This window comes from Paroedura picta, chromosome 1 (assembly GCF_049243985.1).
Source record: "Paroedura picta isolate Pp20150507F chromosome 1, Ppicta_v3.0, whole genome shotgun sequence".
Lineage (NCBI taxonomy): Eukaryota > Metazoa > Chordata > Lepidosauria > Squamata > Gekkonidae > Paroedura > Paroedura picta.
This window is the reverse complement of record NC_135369.1, coordinates 83,994,163-84,014,235: the sequence shown is the minus strand read 5'-3', so window position 1 is coordinate 84,014,235 and position 20,073 is coordinate 83,994,163. Positions and strand designations below refer to the sequence as shown.

Here is a 20,073-nt window from a genome sequence, read left to right as displayed (position 1 = left end):
TGTTTATTACATTAATACCAAAGAACATTAAGAAACTCTATTTCAGTTAAATTTATGGAATATTGGGCTATATTCATAATGTTGTGGTAAAGGTATTCCCTGTGCAAGCACCGGGTCATGCCCTCTAGCGTTTTCATGGCAGACTCAATACGGGGTGGTTTGCCAGTGCCTTCCTCAGTCATTGCCTTTTTACTCCCCAGCAAGCTGGGTACTCATTTTACCGATCTCGGAAGGATGGAAGGCTGAGTCAACCTTGAGCCGGCTGCTGGGATTGAACTCCCAGCCTCATGGGCAGAGCTTCAGACTGCGTGTCTGCTGCCTTACCATTCTACGCCACAAGAGGCTGACATTATTTAATTGTTAACAGCAGGAATGGCTACATGAGAATTTCTGATGATGGGACTATATATATAGAAAGAGAGAGACAGAGAATATATATGTTTTGCTTATATCATAACTGAGTGATCTTGCAAATTTCATTTAATTATATATTACTTGTCTCACTGAATTATGAAAGGATATTCTTTATAGCCTATTTGTCTCACTGAATCAGTGTTATGTATTACTCAAAGAGATCTGTATTTTGTACGTATATGTTTCTAAATTTAAAAAAATTTAAAGGCCCAATTAGGACATTACAACAAGTTGCAATTTATTACGCACTGGAATTTCTTCATTCTACCACCCAGGCACTAGAGAAGATACCAAGCAAGTTAGTAGATCTGAGAATTATTCTCCTGCCAAACCAACCATGAATTTTTTTGGTCACCTGGATACAGCACAACAACACTCAGAAACCACATTCTCCTACTATTGGTCATGACAGGAGCAATATTTTGTACATTTGGTCACTTGGGCACAAAGAACAACACTGTATAGCTAAACAGCAACAAAATAATATAATTCATCGTGTTGTTACAATTATGACACTTGAAGTTAAACTATAATTTGAAAAATTTTAAAGGACCAAATTTTTGTATGTGTAGCCTAAATGCAGTGAAGAAACTTTCTAAATTACTTACAATAATTACTCATACAAATGAGTATTTTGTTTACCAGTTCAGGACACAGACAGGTGGACACTCTTCCCCAGCCTCACTATCTTTGGCCCCCTTGACAAAGTGGAATAAGATTTTGAATCAACACCTTCTTTGAAGGATAGATGGCCTCCAGAGGCTTGCTAACAAACGAGTTCAATATGCATCTGAAGAAATAAGATCTGATGCATGAAAGTTTGTGCTTGGATACATTTTATTAATCTCTAAGATTCTGTTTTAAACTGTTTGGTCATTTTTGTTTTACTCATCTTAGTAGACTTGGTATGAATTACTGTTGCTGGTATAGCACTGAAAGAGTTTACACAGACAATTATTTTATTTAGAGCCACATTAGCCACAAAAGATGAATAAATTAAGCTCACTCACAGGGATAACTTAAATGGTAAGTTAAAACGTTCCCACTAAAATTGTTAAATAGCATGGAAGTAACAAGTAAAACACACAATAGAGTCTATAAGACTGTATCTACCATTTCATTCTATTTTCCAAAGTCTTAAATGTATTTCAATATGTACAATGTACTCATGGACACCTCCAACCTAACATAAATTGTTTTAGGAAGGTGTGGAAAACTGCACAAACCTATGAGAATGACCAGAGCACATTTTGTTTTTTTGCTTAAATAGTCACTTCTTAGAAACCAGTTCACATTGAACAAACACATATTTAATGGCTATGAACAAAAGCATTTCAATTTTTATTTAACTAAAAATGAAAAGTTATTATCTGCTGGTCTCTGAAGAGCTGCAATACACTTTCTGTAAATAAACAATTACCTGGGCTTTAGACCATATCTTCCAATCAAGTAACAGCTCTTCCAACAATTTAACATCTTGGATTATTGCTGTAGTCTCTACATCAAGTGCAAATTCTCCATCATCATTCAGATAAATTATTTTCTCACTGCAGCATCCTGCAAGGAGTGTCTTTCAAAACACAGTAAACACGTTTAGTGGATAGTTTCAGATGGTAGCCATGTCAATCTGCAGTACAAGTTAGATTAATATCTAGTAGCACCTCAGGGACCAACAAGCATTTTTGGGAATGAGCTCCCTTTGTCCGACAAAAGTAGAATGGATTTCTTGCGTCCTTTTATTCTAGTCACAAGGTGGGAAGGATGTTATAAAAAGTGCTTGTAAAGGATTCAAAGGTACCAAACATTTATACTTGGTTTGATTAAAGCAGAAGATAAATGCTTGGCAGTACAAAATCGGCATCTGTACTGAGATAAGACTACTATGTCCCTATTCAGCCCTGGGGGGTTTATACCCTGAAACACTGATCTCCAAGGTGCTAGTGGATTCAAATGTAAACATTTAGTGTTTGATATAGTCTTATGGTCCCGCGTGGCCTGGCTGTGGTGATGTGGCCTATTTATATAGCCAGCTGGATGTAGTGATTAAGTGTGCATTGCCTCTAATCTGGGGAGCAGGGGTTGATTCCCCACTCCTATATATGCAATCAGCTGGGCGATTTTGGGCTAGTCGCAGTCCTCTTAGAGTTGTTGTCACCGAACAGTCCTGTCCGAGCTCTCTCAGCCCCACCTACATCACAGGGTGTCTGTTGTAGGGAGAGGATGGGAAGGTGATTGATTGTAAACCATTTTAAGACTGCTTCTGGTAGAGAAAGGCAGCATATAAGTTTCGGCTTTTACTGCTTCTTCTGCTTCTTCTTCACTGCACACTGACCAGTAGAAGTGCTAAAAATATTACGTATTTTGAGACTTTCTGCATCAAACATCAAACTTAACTTTTCCAACATATTTACTTTTTTGATGGGATTTAAACAGAATTCAGACGTATTCTCTTCAAACAAATTCCTCCTCCCCTTTTCATTAGAACATATGGGAAGCCACGTTAGATGAGACCAATGGCCCATCCAGTTCAACGTTCTATATCACACAGCTGCCAAAACCCAGGCATCATCAGGAGCTCCACCAAGCAAGCCAGAACTTTGGATGCCCTTCTATCTGTTGCCCTAAAAGCACCAAGACTGCAGAATATCACTGTCGCATTTCTATAATTCCTATGTAAATGTCAGGTAATAAAATCAGAATCCATTTTGCTTGACAATGCTGAATAATCTATACTTGCAAATATATTAACTTCAAAGTGATAAAATGCATTGGCTAAAATTGCCCAGGATAAATATCACAAAACAAAATCCAAAGAAAAGAGAAACACCTTTAATATCTAATGGATAAACATGAATTTGGATAACAGTTGAGAGTTTCACTCTACCTGATGGCATGATGGTAAAGAAAATGACTGTAACCTTCTGATTGATCACAGTTATTACGGATTGGCTATAATTCTACAATATGTGAATTTAATTCAGATGACCATCAGATGACCATCAGGTATACTACTGTGGGCAGGAATCTCTCAGAAGAAATGGGAGTAGCCTTCATAATGAATAAGAGAGTAGGAAAAGCAGTCTTGGGATACAATCCCCAAAATGACAGAATGATCTCAGTTCGAATCCAAGGCAAACCATTCAACATCACAGTAATTCAGGTCTATGCCCCAACATTGCTGCTGAAGAGGATGAAGTCAACCAGTTCTATGAAGCCCTACAACACCTTCTAGAAGCAACGCCAAAAAATGATGTGCTTCTCATCATGGGGGATTGGAATGCTAAAGTAGGAAGCCAAAAGATAACCGGGATAACAGGCAAGTTTGGCCTTGGAGTATAAAATGAAGCAGGCTGGTAGAATTTTGTCAAAAGAATACAATGGTCATAGCAAACACTCTTTTCCAACAACCCAAGAGACGACTCTACACATGGACATCACCAGACGGTCAACACAGAAATCAGATTGACTATGTGCTCTGCAGCCAAAGATGGAGAAGTTCTATACAGTCAGTAAAAACAAGACCAGGAACTGATTGTGGTTCAGATCATCAGCTTCTTGTTGCAAAATTTAGGCTTAAATTGAAGAAAGTAGGGAAAAAGACTAGGCCAACCAGGTATGAACTAAATCATATCCCTGAAGAATATACAGTAGAGGTGACAAATAGATTTAAGGAATTAGATCTGATAGACCGAGTGCCTGAAGAACTATGGACAGAGGTTCGCAACATTGTACAAGTGGTAGCAACTAAAACCATCCCAAAGAAAAAGAAATGCAAGAAAGCAAAATGGCTGTCTGAGGGAGCTTTACAAATAGCTAAGGAGAGAAAGGAAGTGAAAGGCAAGGGAGAAAGAGAAAGATACACCCAACTGAACGCTGAATTCCATAGAATAGCTAGAAGACATAAGAATGACTTCTTAAATGAACAGTGCAAACAAATAGAAGAAAACAATAGAATGGGGAGGATCAGAGATCTTGGAAAATTGGAGCTATGAAGAGAACATTTCATGCAAAAATGGGTATAGGGACCAAAATGGTAGGGACCACACAGAAGCAGAAAAGGTGGCAAAATTATACAGAGCAGCTATACAAGAGCCAGCTTAACATCCCTTATAATCACAATGGGGTAGCTACTGACCTGGAGCCAGACATCCTGGAATGTGAAGTCAAATGTGCCTTAGGAAGTCTGAGCAACAATAAAGCTAGTGGTGGTGACAGCATTCCAGTTGAACTATTCAAAATCTTAAAAGATGATGCCGTAAAAGTGCTACACTCAACATGCCAGCAAATTTGGAAAACTCAACATTAGCCATAGGATTGGAAAAGGTCAGTTTACATTCCAATTCCAAAGAAGGGCAATGCCAAAGAATGTTCAAACTACCGCACCATTGCACTCAATTCTCATGCTAGCAAAGTTATGCTCAAAATCCTACAAGCTAGGCTCCAGCAATATGTAGACCATGAACTTCCAGAAGTACAGGCAGGATTTCGAAGAGACAGAAAAACTAGAGATCAAATTGCCAACATACGCTGGATCATGGAGAAAGCTAGGGAGTTCCAGAAGAACATCTACTTCTGCTTCATTGACTATGTTAAAGCCTTTGATTGTGTGGAGCACAACAAATTGTGGCAAGTTCTTAAAGAGATGGGAATACCAGATTTTCTTATCTGTCTCTTGAGAAACCTATATGGAGGTCAGGAAGCAACAGTGAGAACCGGGCATGGAATCACTGATTGGTTCAAAATTGAGGAGTTCGGCAAGGCTATATACTGTCGCCTTGCCTATTTAACTTGTATGCGGAGCACATCATGAGAAAGGCGGGGTTAGAGGAGTCACAAATTGGGGTCAAGATTGCAGGGAGAAATATCAACAACCTCAGATATGCAGATGATACCATTCTAATGGCAGAAAGTGAAGAGGAACTAAAGAGCCTCTTGATGCAGGTAAAGGAGGAGAGTGTGAAAGTTGGCTTGAAATTCAACATCAAGAAAACGAAGGTCATGGCATCCAGCCCTCTCAATTTCTGGCAAATAGATGGGGAAGAAATGGAGGTAGTGACAGATTTTATTTTCCTGGGCTCCAAGATCACTGCAGATGAGGACTGCAGCAAAGAAATTAAAAGACGCTTGCTCCTGGGGAGGAAAGCTATGGCAAATCTAGACAGCATCCTAAAAAGCAGAGACATCACCCTGATAACAAAAGTGCATCTAGTCAAGGCTATGGTATTCCCAGTTGCAATGTATGGCTGTGAAAGTTGGACCATAAGGAAGGCCGAGCGTCAAAGAATTGAGGTTTTTGTTCTAGTGCTGGAGAAGACTCTTGCGAGTCCCTTGGACTGCAAGGCCGGTCAGTCCTAGAGGAGATCAGCCCTGCCTGCTCCTTAGAAGGCCAGATCCTGAAGATGAAACTCAAATACTTTGGCCACCTCATGAGAAGGAAGGACTCCCTGGAGAAGAGCCTAATGCTGTGAGCGATTGAGGGCAAAAGAAGAAGAGGACGACAGAGAATGAGGTGGCTGGATGGAGTCACTGAAGCAGTAGGTGCAAACTTAAATGGACTCCGGGGAATGGTAGAGGACAGGAAGGCCTGGAGGATCATTGTCCATGGGGCCACAATGGGTCGGACACGACTTCACACCTAACAACAACATAATTCTACATACTGGTCTGTTCTGGTTCAAGTCTTTGGTTCTTACCAGGCAGAGAAAACGGCCTTCTCTTCTCTGGAATATAGTTTTTGATAAGCTCTCTCACAAAACCAAAGTTTATGTTATAGCTGTCCTTATCTCAAGGCTAGATAAATGGAAGAAGAGTGTGTCACTACTGCTTATGTAAACAATTGGAGGTTAGGGGGAAAGCACGCAAGTAGATTTTTGGACTTATCAGCAGTTCCTGGAAGGCTGGCCCGGGGGCTGTAGGGTGTTCCTGGAAGGTGGAGTGGGGAGGTAGAGACCCCGGGCTATTGGCTCATCCTGCAAGGCATCATCTTTCCCAACTTCCAAGGATAGGGTATTTAACACTATGTAATCGTATTGTTCTCTGTGCAGATTTGGGAACTCCCTAGGTCTATATTTCTTCTGCAGTAAAAATATATAAAAGGTTTTTCTTTCAGTGTGATTCATTGGGGCTGGGCAAAAGAACCCTAATTAGGCCATTTGGCTATCATACATCTATATCTACAAGGCCAACATAAAAAATCTGTTCTAAGGAAGAGAAGGCAGGACATTTCTTACCTTTAGAACTTAATCAATACCATGAAACAAAAACCTTGAGAGCTCCTATACCCTCTAGGATGCAAGCCGGTTTTAAAGCATTGCGTTTATTTATTTTAAGTTATGGTCACTTACTCAGGTCCTTAAAAATTAAATGTAACTCTAAGACAGGCAGTTTCAACCCAGAAACCCCGGGGTTTCTTGATGGCCCTGAAAGGATTTCCTGAATGTGTGGAAGTTAATTTTTAATATATTTTTTAAATTTCTTAAACATATATCAAGTGATATACTGTAACCATATATGGTCATGTTGACCTCCCAAAATGGCTCTGACCTCCCAAAATGGCCAATGATGGGCCTGGAAGGGGTGGGGAAAGGGTCCTGGGTGGAAGTGTATACAGCTATGCTTCCCAACCCTAATCTGCATGACACTTCTGGGGTTTCTTGAAGCCTGAAGAATGTTTCAGAGGTTTGTCAATGGTAAAAAAAAGTTGAGAAAGTCTGCTCTAAAAAGTGGATTAATTTACAAAGATTAGCCAAACACGCATTTCAATGTGGCTCCTTACCTGCAAAATGTGAAATCCAACTATACACTTGGGTTTTATCAACACCTGATGAATCATTGAGTAGCCATTGCAGTTTTCTAGCTCATGTATTCTCTGCTGATTGTGTTTTGTTAAGGCAAGTATTACTTTTAGAGCCAAAGCTTGTGTCTCTTCACAGTTGCTGATCTCTACAACCTAAATATAGGATAATCCATTAGTTAAGTATTAAAGTATGCTAAGAGTTAACTGTAACACTGCTTCACTTTAGTACATAGTTGACCATAATTTGAAAAGTCATTTCCTCTGAAAGTGGTATATCTGTTTTCTGTCAGGGGCATTCTTCTGGCCTGGACACAAGATAAATCAGTAAGGGAAGGCTGATGTATGCAGAGCACTTTCTTGAGACGGGGCACTAGACGGGGCACATTAATTAGCATTTCTAAAGCTCTTTAGGTTGTTCTAGCAACTTCATATGCATTTCAGAGATGTAAGAAAGACTCCTACTTTACAATTCCAACTCTCAGTGACCACCTTATAGCAACTCCCCTTTAAGCCTCTAATTTACTCAGAATGTATGCTTATTGTACCTATTGCTTTTATATTATTGCCTCACAATACCCCAAATAACAACACAGACATTCATATTAACAAAACGTCTAGTAAGCAACATGATTTTCTCAACCTCTTACCCTGGCAAAAAGGAAGACAAATGCCCCAGTTCCACCAATCTCATGCAATATCCCCTGAAGACCTTTGTATTCAGCTGGCTGCAGTGTTTTCAGATAATGAGGATCTGGCAAATTGCTGTGTACTTCTTTGGAACTGAAAGGTCGCTGGGAAGGTATCCTTTTGCTTTGACCTTTAAGTCTGATTACTGGCTCATAGATTGTGTAATAGCCAGGGCAGCATGGGGTATAAACAGCAGCAAGATTTTCCTAAAAGATAGGACAATAGCCTCAGGTAATTACATTTATCCTTAATCCTAATTTTTGTATCAAGCACCTATTACAGTATAATAACATGAAACAGGTGCCACATTTATTTATTTTATTTTATTAATATTTATTTCCCACCAGTCCTGCCGGCTTGTGGCGGGTCACAAAGTCCATAAAACAATTTAAAACCCCAATAAAAGGACATAAACCCCCTCACAATCATAACAATACAATACAACAAACATGGCGTAAAATATAAAACCACCCCCCATGCTAACTACTCAAGGGGATGGCAGGAAGGAGGTTTGAATAGTTAAGTGAAAATTAGTACCAGATGTTAGTAGCACTAAGCAATAAGATGGAATACAGACATAAATAAAATAGCATGGCATTTCACCTCTACAAGATTACTCAATAAAATGATTGCTATTTTTGAAAGTATTATAAGCAGCCATGGGGGTAACTGCAACACAGCATTATATGACAGGAGGAGACAAGCTATAGGAGATGAGGTGGGTTGAGAAAGAAACAAATTCTTAAAAATGGGAGATAAAATGGATAAATGGGAATAATCTTAAAGATATATAGCTATACTAGTTTCAAAGCCCATTTATAAAAATGGGCTTTGAAAGGGGAGAAAGAGAAGGGGAAGGCACACGGGCCGAGTGATCCCGAGACCCCTAACCCAGCGGCGCAAAAGTCATCCCCGTGGTGAGGCGGGGCCAGGTGAGGCGGAACCAGCGGAGCACTCACCGGCAGGAGAGTCTTGGGCATGGGCAGCGGCAGGGCAGTGGGGGCGTGAGAAGTCCGGGGCAGGCTCTAGAGGCGGCAGGACAGTGATTGGACAGAGTGTGGTCCCAACGGGGGCAGACGGACTTGTGGAGGAGAGGGTCCAGTGAGGTGTTAACCGGCTTGGCTTGGGGTCCGGAGTGGGGCAAGATGGAAGCAGAAAAACGCAAGGAGGGTTGAAAGAGGCATGGGAGGGAAAGGACGCATGGAGGGGATGGGCAGACACCGGGAAGGGGAATCAGGCATGCGCGGGAGTCCGTGCATGCCTGGTTCAGTCTAATGCTGTGGCAGCGGCCGCGCAGGCCACGCGGCATAGCCGCGGCGCTAGAGGAGGCTCAGGGAAGGGGCGGCAATGGTGAGGAGGGGAGAAAGGTAAGGAGGAGGGAGCGGCGTTCGGCCGGGGAAAGGGACAGTTGGGGTGGGGGTGGGAAGGGCGAGGACGGCGGCGAGTCGAGAGCGGGCCAGTGGGCGTCAAGGTGTGTCGGCAGCATGGGAAGGGGTCCAGGAGGCGAGGGGGGGTAGAAAGTGGTTGCGTGCGGGTTGTGTGTGACGTGGGAAGGGGTATGGGGGGCGAGGGGGGTATGTAGGGGTGGGTGGGAGCGTGTGTGTGGGTGGCTGCATGTTGTGTTTGAAGCAGCAGCAGGGTGGGAAGGGGTCTGTGAGGTGAGGGGGTAGTTTGCGTTGCGTGGGTGTGTGTGTGTGTGTAGTTGGAGTTGTGGGCAGCGTGGGAAGGTGTTTGGTGGATAGGAGGGGTAGTTCGCTGCAGGTGTAAGCATTGTTGGGGGGTGGCATGGGAAGGTATTTGGTGGGGAGGAGGGGTAGGTTGCGGCAGGTGTAAGCGTTGTTGGAGGGGTGGGAAAGGAGCAGGGATGCCGCGTCTTCGACACGGCATCCCTGATCCTTTCCCGAGGGCGAGGGGAAGGTGCCAGGAGGGCTCACCGCCGGAAGGCCACGTGTCCTTCTGAGTGGTGAGTCCGCTGGCAGGCGAGGCCGGGCCAAGCAGCCAATGGGGAGCTGCGGCTGCTTGGCCCTCGAGTGGCTCTCGGAGGGGCGAATCAGGAGCTACTTCGTGGCTCCTGATTTGCCCCTCCAAGTTTTTATCACGGACAGGGCCCGCCCTAATTCCTCCCCATTAGCCCTTAGGCCTTTATTTTATCCGCTCCGCAGGAGCGGTTAAAGATAACCTAGCCCTTTTTTGATTCAAAGGATGCAGTGACCTGCTCATGCAAGGATTGTGTATTTCTCCTACTTCTCCTCCTTTCAGCTCCAGCAACAGGATAGGAAAAATCAGGCAAAATCATCTCCACTTCTTTCTTCCACTACAGGAGCCAGTAAAAATTGGGAGTCTGCTTCCTGAACCAGAACTACATGACAGTTATCTAATGAATGAAGCATCCGAAACAGTGGTTCTCAACCTTGGGCTCAGGACCCCTTTGGGGGTCGAATCACCTTTTCACAGGAGTCACAGCAGGGCAAGCAGCTTGGCTGGGGGGGGGGCACCATCCACACAACAGCCTTGTGTGGTAGGTTGAGATAGAGCGTTCATCTGTCTGGAGCAGCGGAAAAGAGAGAGATCAGCATGGTGGGACAAGAGGCAGAACTGAACTCTGAAACCCCGGGAAAAAAACAACTTATATACAATCATGAACAATAGATCTTTACGCCATTGGTCAGTTTCATTTTAATTTCTGTGAAAGAACACTTGCATAATTTTATGGTTGGGGGTCACCCCAACATGAGGAAATGTATTAAAGGGTCATGGCATTAGGAAGGCTGAGAACCACTGATCCAAAAGCAAAACTGTATGTAATGTTTTCCCCCCAGAGACATCACCTGGTATGTTGAAAAGGAACCTTACAAGGTTATGCGCTTCCCAGGAATTAACTTGGACTGACACTACAGCACATGAAAATATGGGGCTTAGGACCCCTCCCCTTGCCTTTTCCCTGACTGATACAGGATTGGGGATGCTGATAAATATATTGGGGAGCTCTTCCTGTTGTTTTGTTAAGTGCCATCACAAGATTAAGAGTACACCACGAAAAAAAGGACGGTTCGGAATGAGTCTAATAACAGAAAAAAGAACCTATCTTAGGCTATAATAAACAATTTCACAATGAATGTGACTAAACGTGTCTAATCTCTTCTTTTAATAAAACAACCAAAACGGCCTCCAGATTAAAACCGTTTTCAAGTGAGTTTTCACCAGTGGTTGTTTTTCAACTTAGTGTTTGCTAATGAAGTCCTTCAATAGGATCAATTCTTCTTGGCAGGATTTAATAATATATATGTAACCTTTGGCTCACAGGTATGGGGAAGTCTAGTCAAAAGACTGGGGAACAGTCTTAAGTCAGCTCTGCTAAGAGGGGCAGCCAATAAACTGAAAAATAAAATAAAACAAATAAATAAGTATCAGTTTCCAGGCTAAAGCTCTGAAATGTTCCAAAATGGCCTTACAAGAGTAATCTTACCACACTCTGACAGCATAGACCTCTAAGAAGAAAACTACACTGGTGTCGTGGAATGAGGAATTTAATTTTGTTTTCATTTGAAACATGAAAATAGCTATCAGAATGTAATGTTTTAGTATTTCAATGGTAAAAAGAGTAACACATGCAATTTTCTGGTTACATGGCCCCTATTTAGTCTTATATAGTTGTCCACACAAACTGTAAAAAAGAAGTCTTAATAGCTAACACAGTAATAGGAGGTTCATTAGTTAATCAAGTAGCGAATACCAACATTCTTTATACGAAACTGGGGATGGGGAGAGGAAGAGAACTCACTCTCCTGTACTTCATTACTTTTTAGTTCAAATATACTGGATGTAAAATTTAGTCTTGAACAGAAAATGGAATTAAAACGGTGTCTTTAGAAAAGGAATTTTTGTCTAAAACCCTCTCCATCCCACCAGACACTTTATTTTCCCTTCCTACCAATCTGTTCACCACTCCCAACACATTTTCTGAAGTGGTCTCTCACCCCCCTTTTTTTATGTTACATCGTTGCAGACAAGCAGACACAGCAAGGAAAAAAATATCCCAGAGTGACAGGCAAAATATATTTACTATATATGCTGCATTGGATTAGTCATCACCTTTTCTTGTTCAAAAAGAACTGAAATCTATGTAGCTACAGAGTAAAATTTACAATTTAAAATAACCCTAACACACCAAGACTGCATACTTACAATTAACGGTCCTGTATCCACCTCTCTCTTTGTCATTAAAAACTCTTTAATTTGTTCACATTGCAGAGTCTCTTTATCTATGTATTTGGAATAATCAGTGATTGTTTTACCATATTTACAAGGCATTACAGATGTGAAGTCTGGTCCACAAGCATAGAGATAAAAAGCTTCTTCTGGACCAATTTTTGCACCTATAAAAACAAAAACATACTTTAACTCTTTTGGTTATGTGCTACTTCTTATATAATAAACAATCTATATCACAACTGCCCAACACTTGAAATTAACAGGCAATTAGTGATTCAAAAGAATATCTAAGACAGATCACACCTGGTTGCCCTGGTTTTTTGAGAGAAAGATGGATTATAAATCATATAAATATATAAATTATTCAATTTCTAGACTCTCTCTCTCCCATTGGGCTCAAGGTGGCTTACAAAATATTAAAAGTACATTGATAAATACTTTATTAATGACATATGAAAATTCTAAAAGTTAAACTACCTTACAGATGCTGGTGTAGCACCTATATCTACATTCATATAATCTATAGGTCTAATAACCATATGTAGGCTCACCTATGGAAAGCTAAATCTGTGAAGGCCTTGATGCAGGAGGCTATGCTGGCAAGACTCAAGAAGCTGCACAAAGTTTGGCTGCACTGACAGTTGGGAGTTGTGTGGACCTTGGGAGCTACACAAGCCACCATCTAGTCCAGCATCCCGTCTAACACAGTGATCAGGATAGCTGAATCCTTCCCCTGATGTTGTCTCCTGACTCTGAGGATTAGTGTCTTTGAATATGGAGGCTCCCCTCAGTCACTATGGCTAGTAGTCATTGATAGATTTATCCTCCATGAATCTATCCAATTCCCTCTTTATTCACGTGGCCATCACTACGTCCTCTGGTAGTGAATTCTGCATTTTAATCATTTTCTGTGTAAAGTAGTATTTTCTTTGGCTGACCTATGCCTACTGCTCCTATTAGCTTCACGGGATGCCTTCAAATTCTAGTATTTGGGGGGAAAGAGAAAATTGTCTCCTTGTCAGCTTTCTTCAGCTCATGTATAATTTTATAAACATATATTATGCTCCCCTCTCTTTTCTAAACTGAGAAGTTTCTATAGCATGACTTGAGCACATATATCCCGTCAACATAATAGTTGCTCAGCATGATAACACTATCTGTTTTAGTCACCTTCCTTATTTCCTTTCCTTCTCAAGTTCAGCCTCAAAGGTTTGATCAGGTAGGTGACAGTACACCTGTACTTTTAACGCGTATTTCCACCCATATTGCTTCTGTTTTTTTAACTTATCTGATTCTATGTCCTCTTTGAAGTCAAACACATCACCTCCTCTAATGCACACTAATGCCCACAGATTAAAGCTACTGATAACTAACTTGAAACATTTTGGAAGACCTTTCATCCCTCCTTTATAAATTCCTTTACTCAAAGAATTTCACCAGGACTTATTTTACATATTTAATCTTAGATTCTCTATTGTAATTACATGCCTCTCTTCTGCAGTTTATTTGAAGAAATAACATCATGTGTTAGGGTAACACTTGTGTTAAGATAACATGTATCCTAGTTTTAATAATTTCCTGTATATATGGCCAAATGCAAAACAATACAATTAAACATGTATTAAGGCAATTTCTTCAAGCACATACCATTGAAGAGAAGAAGATTTCCCAGGTCCCATCTCCCAGGCAATCGCAATAATTCATTTTGGGATGATGTATAATGGCCAGTCATACAGAAGGTCTTATTACTGTCAGATGAAAGACTTGTTTTCCTTGGTAGTGTATAATCTAAACTCATTTCAGGTTTTCTACAAAAAGATAAAATTTAAGATACTGAATGAACAAAGCCACAGTTGTGATTTATAATCCCCACTCACAATAAACCATAGTCTATCAATAACCACATTCACCTAGATCTGTAATTTCAAACTGTGACCACTCTCTAACTCTCATCTAAGCAACAAAAAGATCAAACTGCCATTCTTTTTTTTATACCCTACTTTTCACTGCCTGAAGGGGTCTAAAGGTGACTTACGATTGCCTTCCTTTCCTCTGCCCATAACAGACACCTTGTGAGATAGGTGAGGCTGAGAGAACTCTGACTGGAATTGTGGTATATGGATATTTGGAGGCCCGCAACTTGGCCGCCCCCAGTCGAGGGCTAAAGAACTAAATTCTATGCAAGTTCTCAATTCCGGTTACGACAAAATCCTAAATGAGAAGTGGTTGTGCTTCACCCAAAGTATAAACAAACAAGCATCAGCATTTTACTTGAGAGGAGATTTTCAGAATTCCATTTTTAAAGGGACAGAACAGGATGTGCTCGGTTCGTCCCTGTCTGAAGAAGTAGCCGTCGAAATATCATTTTGAAATCAGTGTATTTGCTGGATTCCTACTTTACGTAACAGGAACGCTGTCTCTTTCGTCCCATTTACGTTTGCTTGCCCTCGAAAGCTCACGCCTCTTTGTTGGTCTTAAAGGTGCTACTGATTTTGTTTTGTTGTGCTGCTTCAGACCAACATGGCTACTAATTTGAATCTGACAGGACTGTTTGGTCAGAATAGCACTATCAGGGCTGTGATGAGCCCAAGGTTACCCAGCTGGATGCATGTGGAAGAATGGGGAATCAAACCTGGTTTGTTAGAATAGAAGCTGCTGCTCTTAACCACTATACCATGCTGCTCTTGTCCACTTCAACATACTCCATCCCTAACTGGTCCCCCACTCACTGCTGCCCTCTGTACCCCCCTTTGTTTTCTTGCAGGTCAGTGAATGCAAAGGTACAACTATGGGGAGAAAACTGGGAATATGCAATGTGGTAAGTGGCAAAAATCTCTCTCCCCTTGTCTACAGACAAAAAAGCCATTCCATCTGCATTGATGAAGCACCACATTAGTATGCCAGCCTCATAGTTTTCTAGCAAAGATAACAAACTGTTTAAAGTTCATTTGAACTCTGTTGTTGGAGAAGGCTTCTGTGGGTTCCCTGAATAAGGAAATACTGCAGCGCATAAAGCCTGATATATCACTGGTAGGCAAAATCACAAAACACCAGCGCTCTTACTTTGGCCACATTATCCAATCCAATTCACTGGAGAAAGCAATTATGCTAGGATTGGTCAATGGAAAAAGGAAACCAGGCTGACAAAGAGTGTGTTGGTTGGATGCAATCAAGGTGGACACTAGTCAGAACATTATACAACTAAAAGAAGTGGTGTGGGATCAGAGATTATGGTGGAAGTTGTGCCATATGATTGTCAAAGTCAGACTCGACTGAATGGTTAACATTATCATCAACAAACTGCCCTTGTTCTAATTTCTTACTCTTCCTACCCACTTGCCCAAGATCTGTTGCTCATGCTCATTATCTATTTTATGTAAATTCATGACATTCATAATTAATCTTAAATTACTTAAAAAGCACAAATTAAAGAATACAGAGATTTTAACTGCACATTTATGAAAGCTGTTTTGTGTATATTATTGTAAACTCCCTCTCCATTTCACTAAAACAAGTTTTTAAAATTATTTTCTCTAAAAACCTCTTGATTGACAGTAACATTTATCAGCTTCCACCAATATGACAATATGCATCATTCCTTTAAAATCATGATCTGGCTACTGTGATCACCACGCTAATTACATCCAGGTTAGACTGCTTTAATGTGCTTTTCGTGGGGCTACCTTTGAAAATTCCACAGATATCAAATGGTCCAAAATGGAGATATTGTCAGGAGTTGGTATAGGAATCCAATTATCCTGAAAGATATGCACTGGCTATCCATCTGTTTCCAGGCAAAATTAAGAGAGGTGGGTCATCTTTCAAGCCCTAAACTGCTTGGGGCCAGAGCATACAAACAACTGCCCCTTCCTGTATTGTCCTGCTCACCAGCTAGGATCTCTATCCAAAACCCAAATCTCTGTACAAAGGGGACACTGCAAAGGGGAGGCTGGTGGTGACCAGAAACTGCCCTTCTCAATGGTTGCACCTAGCCTTTGTAATGCCTTCTCCCCTCCCCCACGAGTTTTGCCTGTCACCCAGCTGACTTCCCGTTTGGCACAGAACTGTAACATTCCTAGCTATTAACTAAGGGGTTAACAGTCTACTTCTAGCCTGAGGATTGTTTTATGAATATATATTTGAGGCTACTGAATGTTGTTTTATGTCTCTGACTTTTTAGGGCTTGCGTCTTTATTTCATAATTGTGTTTTTTGTGATGTTATTGTACTAGACACTTTGTAAGCCACATCAAGCAGGTCTCTAGAGAGACTGCACATATATTTTCTAAATTAATAATTCATGTACTATTTCAGAAAAATTACCTCTGACCAGAAATCCAAAGAGACAGTGTTCCATGGATATTCTTCTTGTTTTCTGGCTGTTCTATGTAGGTCAAAGCCAAATGTTGCCACTTGCCAAGAAGAAAAGTATTCTCAGATGTTTCATCTTGTGCTAGCAGCCCTGCTTTCATTTCATCATTTGGATCCATACACATTCTAGGAAAAAAAGAAGAGAAGAAAGCTAATAAAATATGAAGCTATGAAATCATTTTCCTTTTGTTTAAAAAAGTGGGCTTAAATAAGTCACACTCTGAAATTGCTTTTGCTTTGTTCTCCAGTAGTTGAAAGCCTAGCAAGTAAGTTCAGATTCTTGTGTAGGCTATGAATTCGTTATGGCCCACAGTTAAATCTAGCCTCACATTATAAAACTATATTTTTGTTAAAACAAGCTCCTACCCTATATCACACTATAAAACTTATTCAGGAAGTTTATTTTTTCAACTGACCCATTCCAGGTTTCAATCTACAGCAATGCTAAGCCACTGTATTGACCAAACTGAGGGGGGAAAATAGCTCTTTGGACCTTTTAATTTTCTCTCATGCTGGATCATCAATCTCCCTTAATTTTAACTGCTGTTTTTTACTTAAAATAACAAGGAAAAGGATACAGCTTTCTCCCTACAACCCCTTTTATGACATGACAAGAAGATATTAGGCAAAGACAAAAGTTCTTCCAGTACATTTTTTTTGTCTAAAAAACTGTAGTGAACATTTGTAACCATGAACATCCTTTTATTTTTGCCATTTCATTCCATTTTAAGTAGACTTAGACAATCACAGATCACAGGTTGTATATATATAATACTTAAAACTGGCTAAATGCTGATATCACTAGTCAATCAGAAGCTATTTTGATTAACTTCACAGCGCTTTGCTATCAATCCCTTCATAAAGAAATGCTAAAACACTGACAAACATCTTCATGAATACTCTTCTGTCTGCTTCCTTGCCCTAACACAAGTCTGTTCAATCTCAGAGTTAACTGAGTTACTAGAACTGTACCAGCATTAGCACTAGCAATGGAAAAGGAAGAGGGAATAGGGGGTATGGACACATAATGGTACCTTGAGTCAGACCACTGATAGGTCACTAATCTACTCTTAATGGTTCTTCACATCACCTACTCACTGATACCTAGTGCCTGTGAAGCAGCTGCTTTATCACTCAGCCACTGCTCGTTGTGTTCAAATGCATTCTTCTTCCTTAAAAGTAAAGAACTGCAGTACCGAAATATGAAAGCTCCTGTGTTCACATTAGCCCACACTTGTAACATCAGTGCTTTGGAACCCAGTGAAAATATGTGAAGGCAGCCATCTTCAAGAAGTTTGTCTCCCAAACTGATGTAATCAACTCCAGATTTGTTTTCTTCTAGAACACAGAACATGTATTAGATTAAGTGCATGGTCGCAGAATACTAACAGGTTTATTTGTTTTACATTCCAGAGTGTGAAAATATAGCTCTCCAAAAACACATAAACCCCAAATCCTAAATGAGGTCTGATTCTTTGTACATTATTTGTATGCATGCCCATTCAAATTCAATCTTACATTTCTCAGGAAAGGAAATTTATTTCAAATAAGTCAACTTTAGCAAACAAAAGGAAGGTCGACAAAAGGAAACTGCTAGTATCAGTCATACAAAGCAAATAAAGGCCTAGCAGCCAGGGATGATGTAAAGGTAGGTACCTTCTGTTTCTTATACTTTATTAAGATATTGTTTTTACATTAATAAGGCTTTTAAAATTATTCTGGTTTTGGTGTTAAAAACTGGATTTTGCCATTGGCTACTGTAACTGTTACTCCAGTTACTTGAACATGTCATGTAGAGTATTTTATGTGGTTCCAACTCTGTCTCTTCTTTTCTCAAGGTACTTTTACTCTTTCTTCCATCACATTTTCAAGTTACCATCTATTTCTACTATTTTTACTACTTCTTTTAATGGGTTATTTGTTTTTCATTCTTACAAAAAACCTATTTTGATCTTCCTGGTTTACCTAGTCACTGAGATTTTTAATACTTTTTTTGCTAAGCAGATTTGTTTCTTATATACTCACTTCCTTTACCTCCTAAGCAGTAGTGGTTACAGACTGGGCTAGCTAATGAACAAATTCATTTTCTGTCTTATCTTTTTGCACTCATCTCTTTATACTCCACTTGCACTCTTTACAAGCTAACCCCAAAATCTCTCATCTTGTAGTTGCTTGCTCTCTCTCTCTCCTTACACTTCCTTTCTGGAATCCCTTATGTCTCCTGATATCTGAACATATCAAGTTTTGACTTTTAAGCAAAACAAATTAGGTTCTGAAATAGTATTGGGCCTTCCAACAGACGACTGATTTGAGAGGGGCAGTATAGAAATTGAAGTAAAAATAATATTTATTTCCTCTTTTAAATGAGGGGGAAAACTTCACCATGTCAATTAGGGATGGGCATGAATCGGCTAACAACATAAAGTTTGACAGAAATTTTGGCTGGTTTGCAATGTTTGTGAACTAAAGAATTGTGAGGAACTTTCACAAATTTTGATGCAGTTCATGGCAGTTCATGAAGAACAGAAAGCAGGGGTTTAAACTTAGCTGTTTAGTTTAAATGGCTAGGAACCATTTGCTTTCTGCTTTCTTTTTCATGGGAAAAGTTGCAGGGAACAGAAAGCAGAGGTTTAAACTTTAAATGGCTAATGAACTGATACAAACCAGGTTGGTTTGCAAACCAGCCTCCCAGTTCATTTCAATTTATGGTTCAGCCACAAACCATCAACTATCACAATACAGTAATAACTTTCCATCCTCACTAGTATGAAAAAATGTCTCAGCTCTGAAAGCCATGATAGGGCAGAGGAAGTAATTAAAAGCCCCACTGTGAAGAAGAAAGTAGCTGTGCAAGTCTCCAGACTGTAGCATATTGTGCGCAACTTCTTACATAATGGCAAAATCATTTACTTACATTCAACAAGAAGGCAGAACATAGTGGATCAACTTAAGTCAGAATGAATATTTGCCAAAAATTTTACTTTGACCAATCTTAACTTTCCACAGTGTTAAATATCCTGAAATGCATCTGAAGCTTGGGGAGTATGCGTGCATTTTACCATGAAGTGAATTCTACCCAAATTTGTTTTAATAATAGTAAAGTGATCTAAAAATGCCCGTTTCTCCTCAGAGATTTCTAATAAAATCATGTAAATCCTTCACCTCCTCTGCTGAATTTATATATTAACAGATCTTGTATAAAGCACTGGTTTTAAGTTTTCCTAAATTAAATTTTAATCAACTGGCAGGCATCACCTTTTTTAAAATTACAACATTTGAATTAAAAGGCCACAGAAGTTCAGACATTTGGTTTTCAAAACGGTCTCACAATCCAGTAAATATCAATTATTTAAAATTAAAATAGGGTATACAGACACATGTTGCAAAAGATGCAGAATGACTTAACTCCTTATACAATTTGTTACGTATGGCTACAATGATTAAGGATCTTGTCTTTCTTTGAGCATGCAGCAATAGATGATTAGATCAGGCATTAATAAATGGGTATTTTAGACATTTATTTATTTTTATTTATAATTGAATTTGGTGATTGCCACTCTCAGCCAGCCGACTCATGGCAGTTTACATCAAGAT

The 20,073-nt window shown here is 40.1% G+C and overlaps 1 protein-coding gene across 6 annotated transcripts in view; it reads right to left on the bottom strand.

Moving 5' to 3' along the window:
• Window positions 1-20,073, bottom strand: part of LYST (lysosomal trafficking regulator) — a 110,734-nt gene that overhangs the window by 53,910 nt on the left and 36,751 nt on the right. For 4 of the 6 annotated variants that reach the window (XM_077345545.1, XM_077345564.1, XM_077345580.1 and 1 more), the window contains exons 13-19: window positions 17,676-17,817; window positions 16,432-16,605; window positions 13,757-13,917; window positions 12,083-12,273; window positions 7,858-8,103; window positions 7,190-7,363; window positions 1,835-1,984 (exon numbers count right to left, since the gene is read on the bottom strand). In XM_077345545.1, coding sequence (XP_077201660.1) covers window positions 1,835-1,984; window positions 7,190-7,363; window positions 7,858-8,103; window positions 12,083-12,273; window positions 13,757-13,917; window positions 16,432-16,605; window positions 17,676-17,817 — 1,238 coding nt within the window. The remainder of the gene's footprint in view (window positions 1-1,834; window positions 1,985-7,189; window positions 7,364-7,857; window positions 8,104-12,082; window positions 12,274-13,756; window positions 13,918-16,431; window positions 16,606-17,675; window positions 17,818-20,073) is intronic. The other 2 variants (XM_077345554.1, XM_077345590.1) reach the window with 1 other exon arrangement.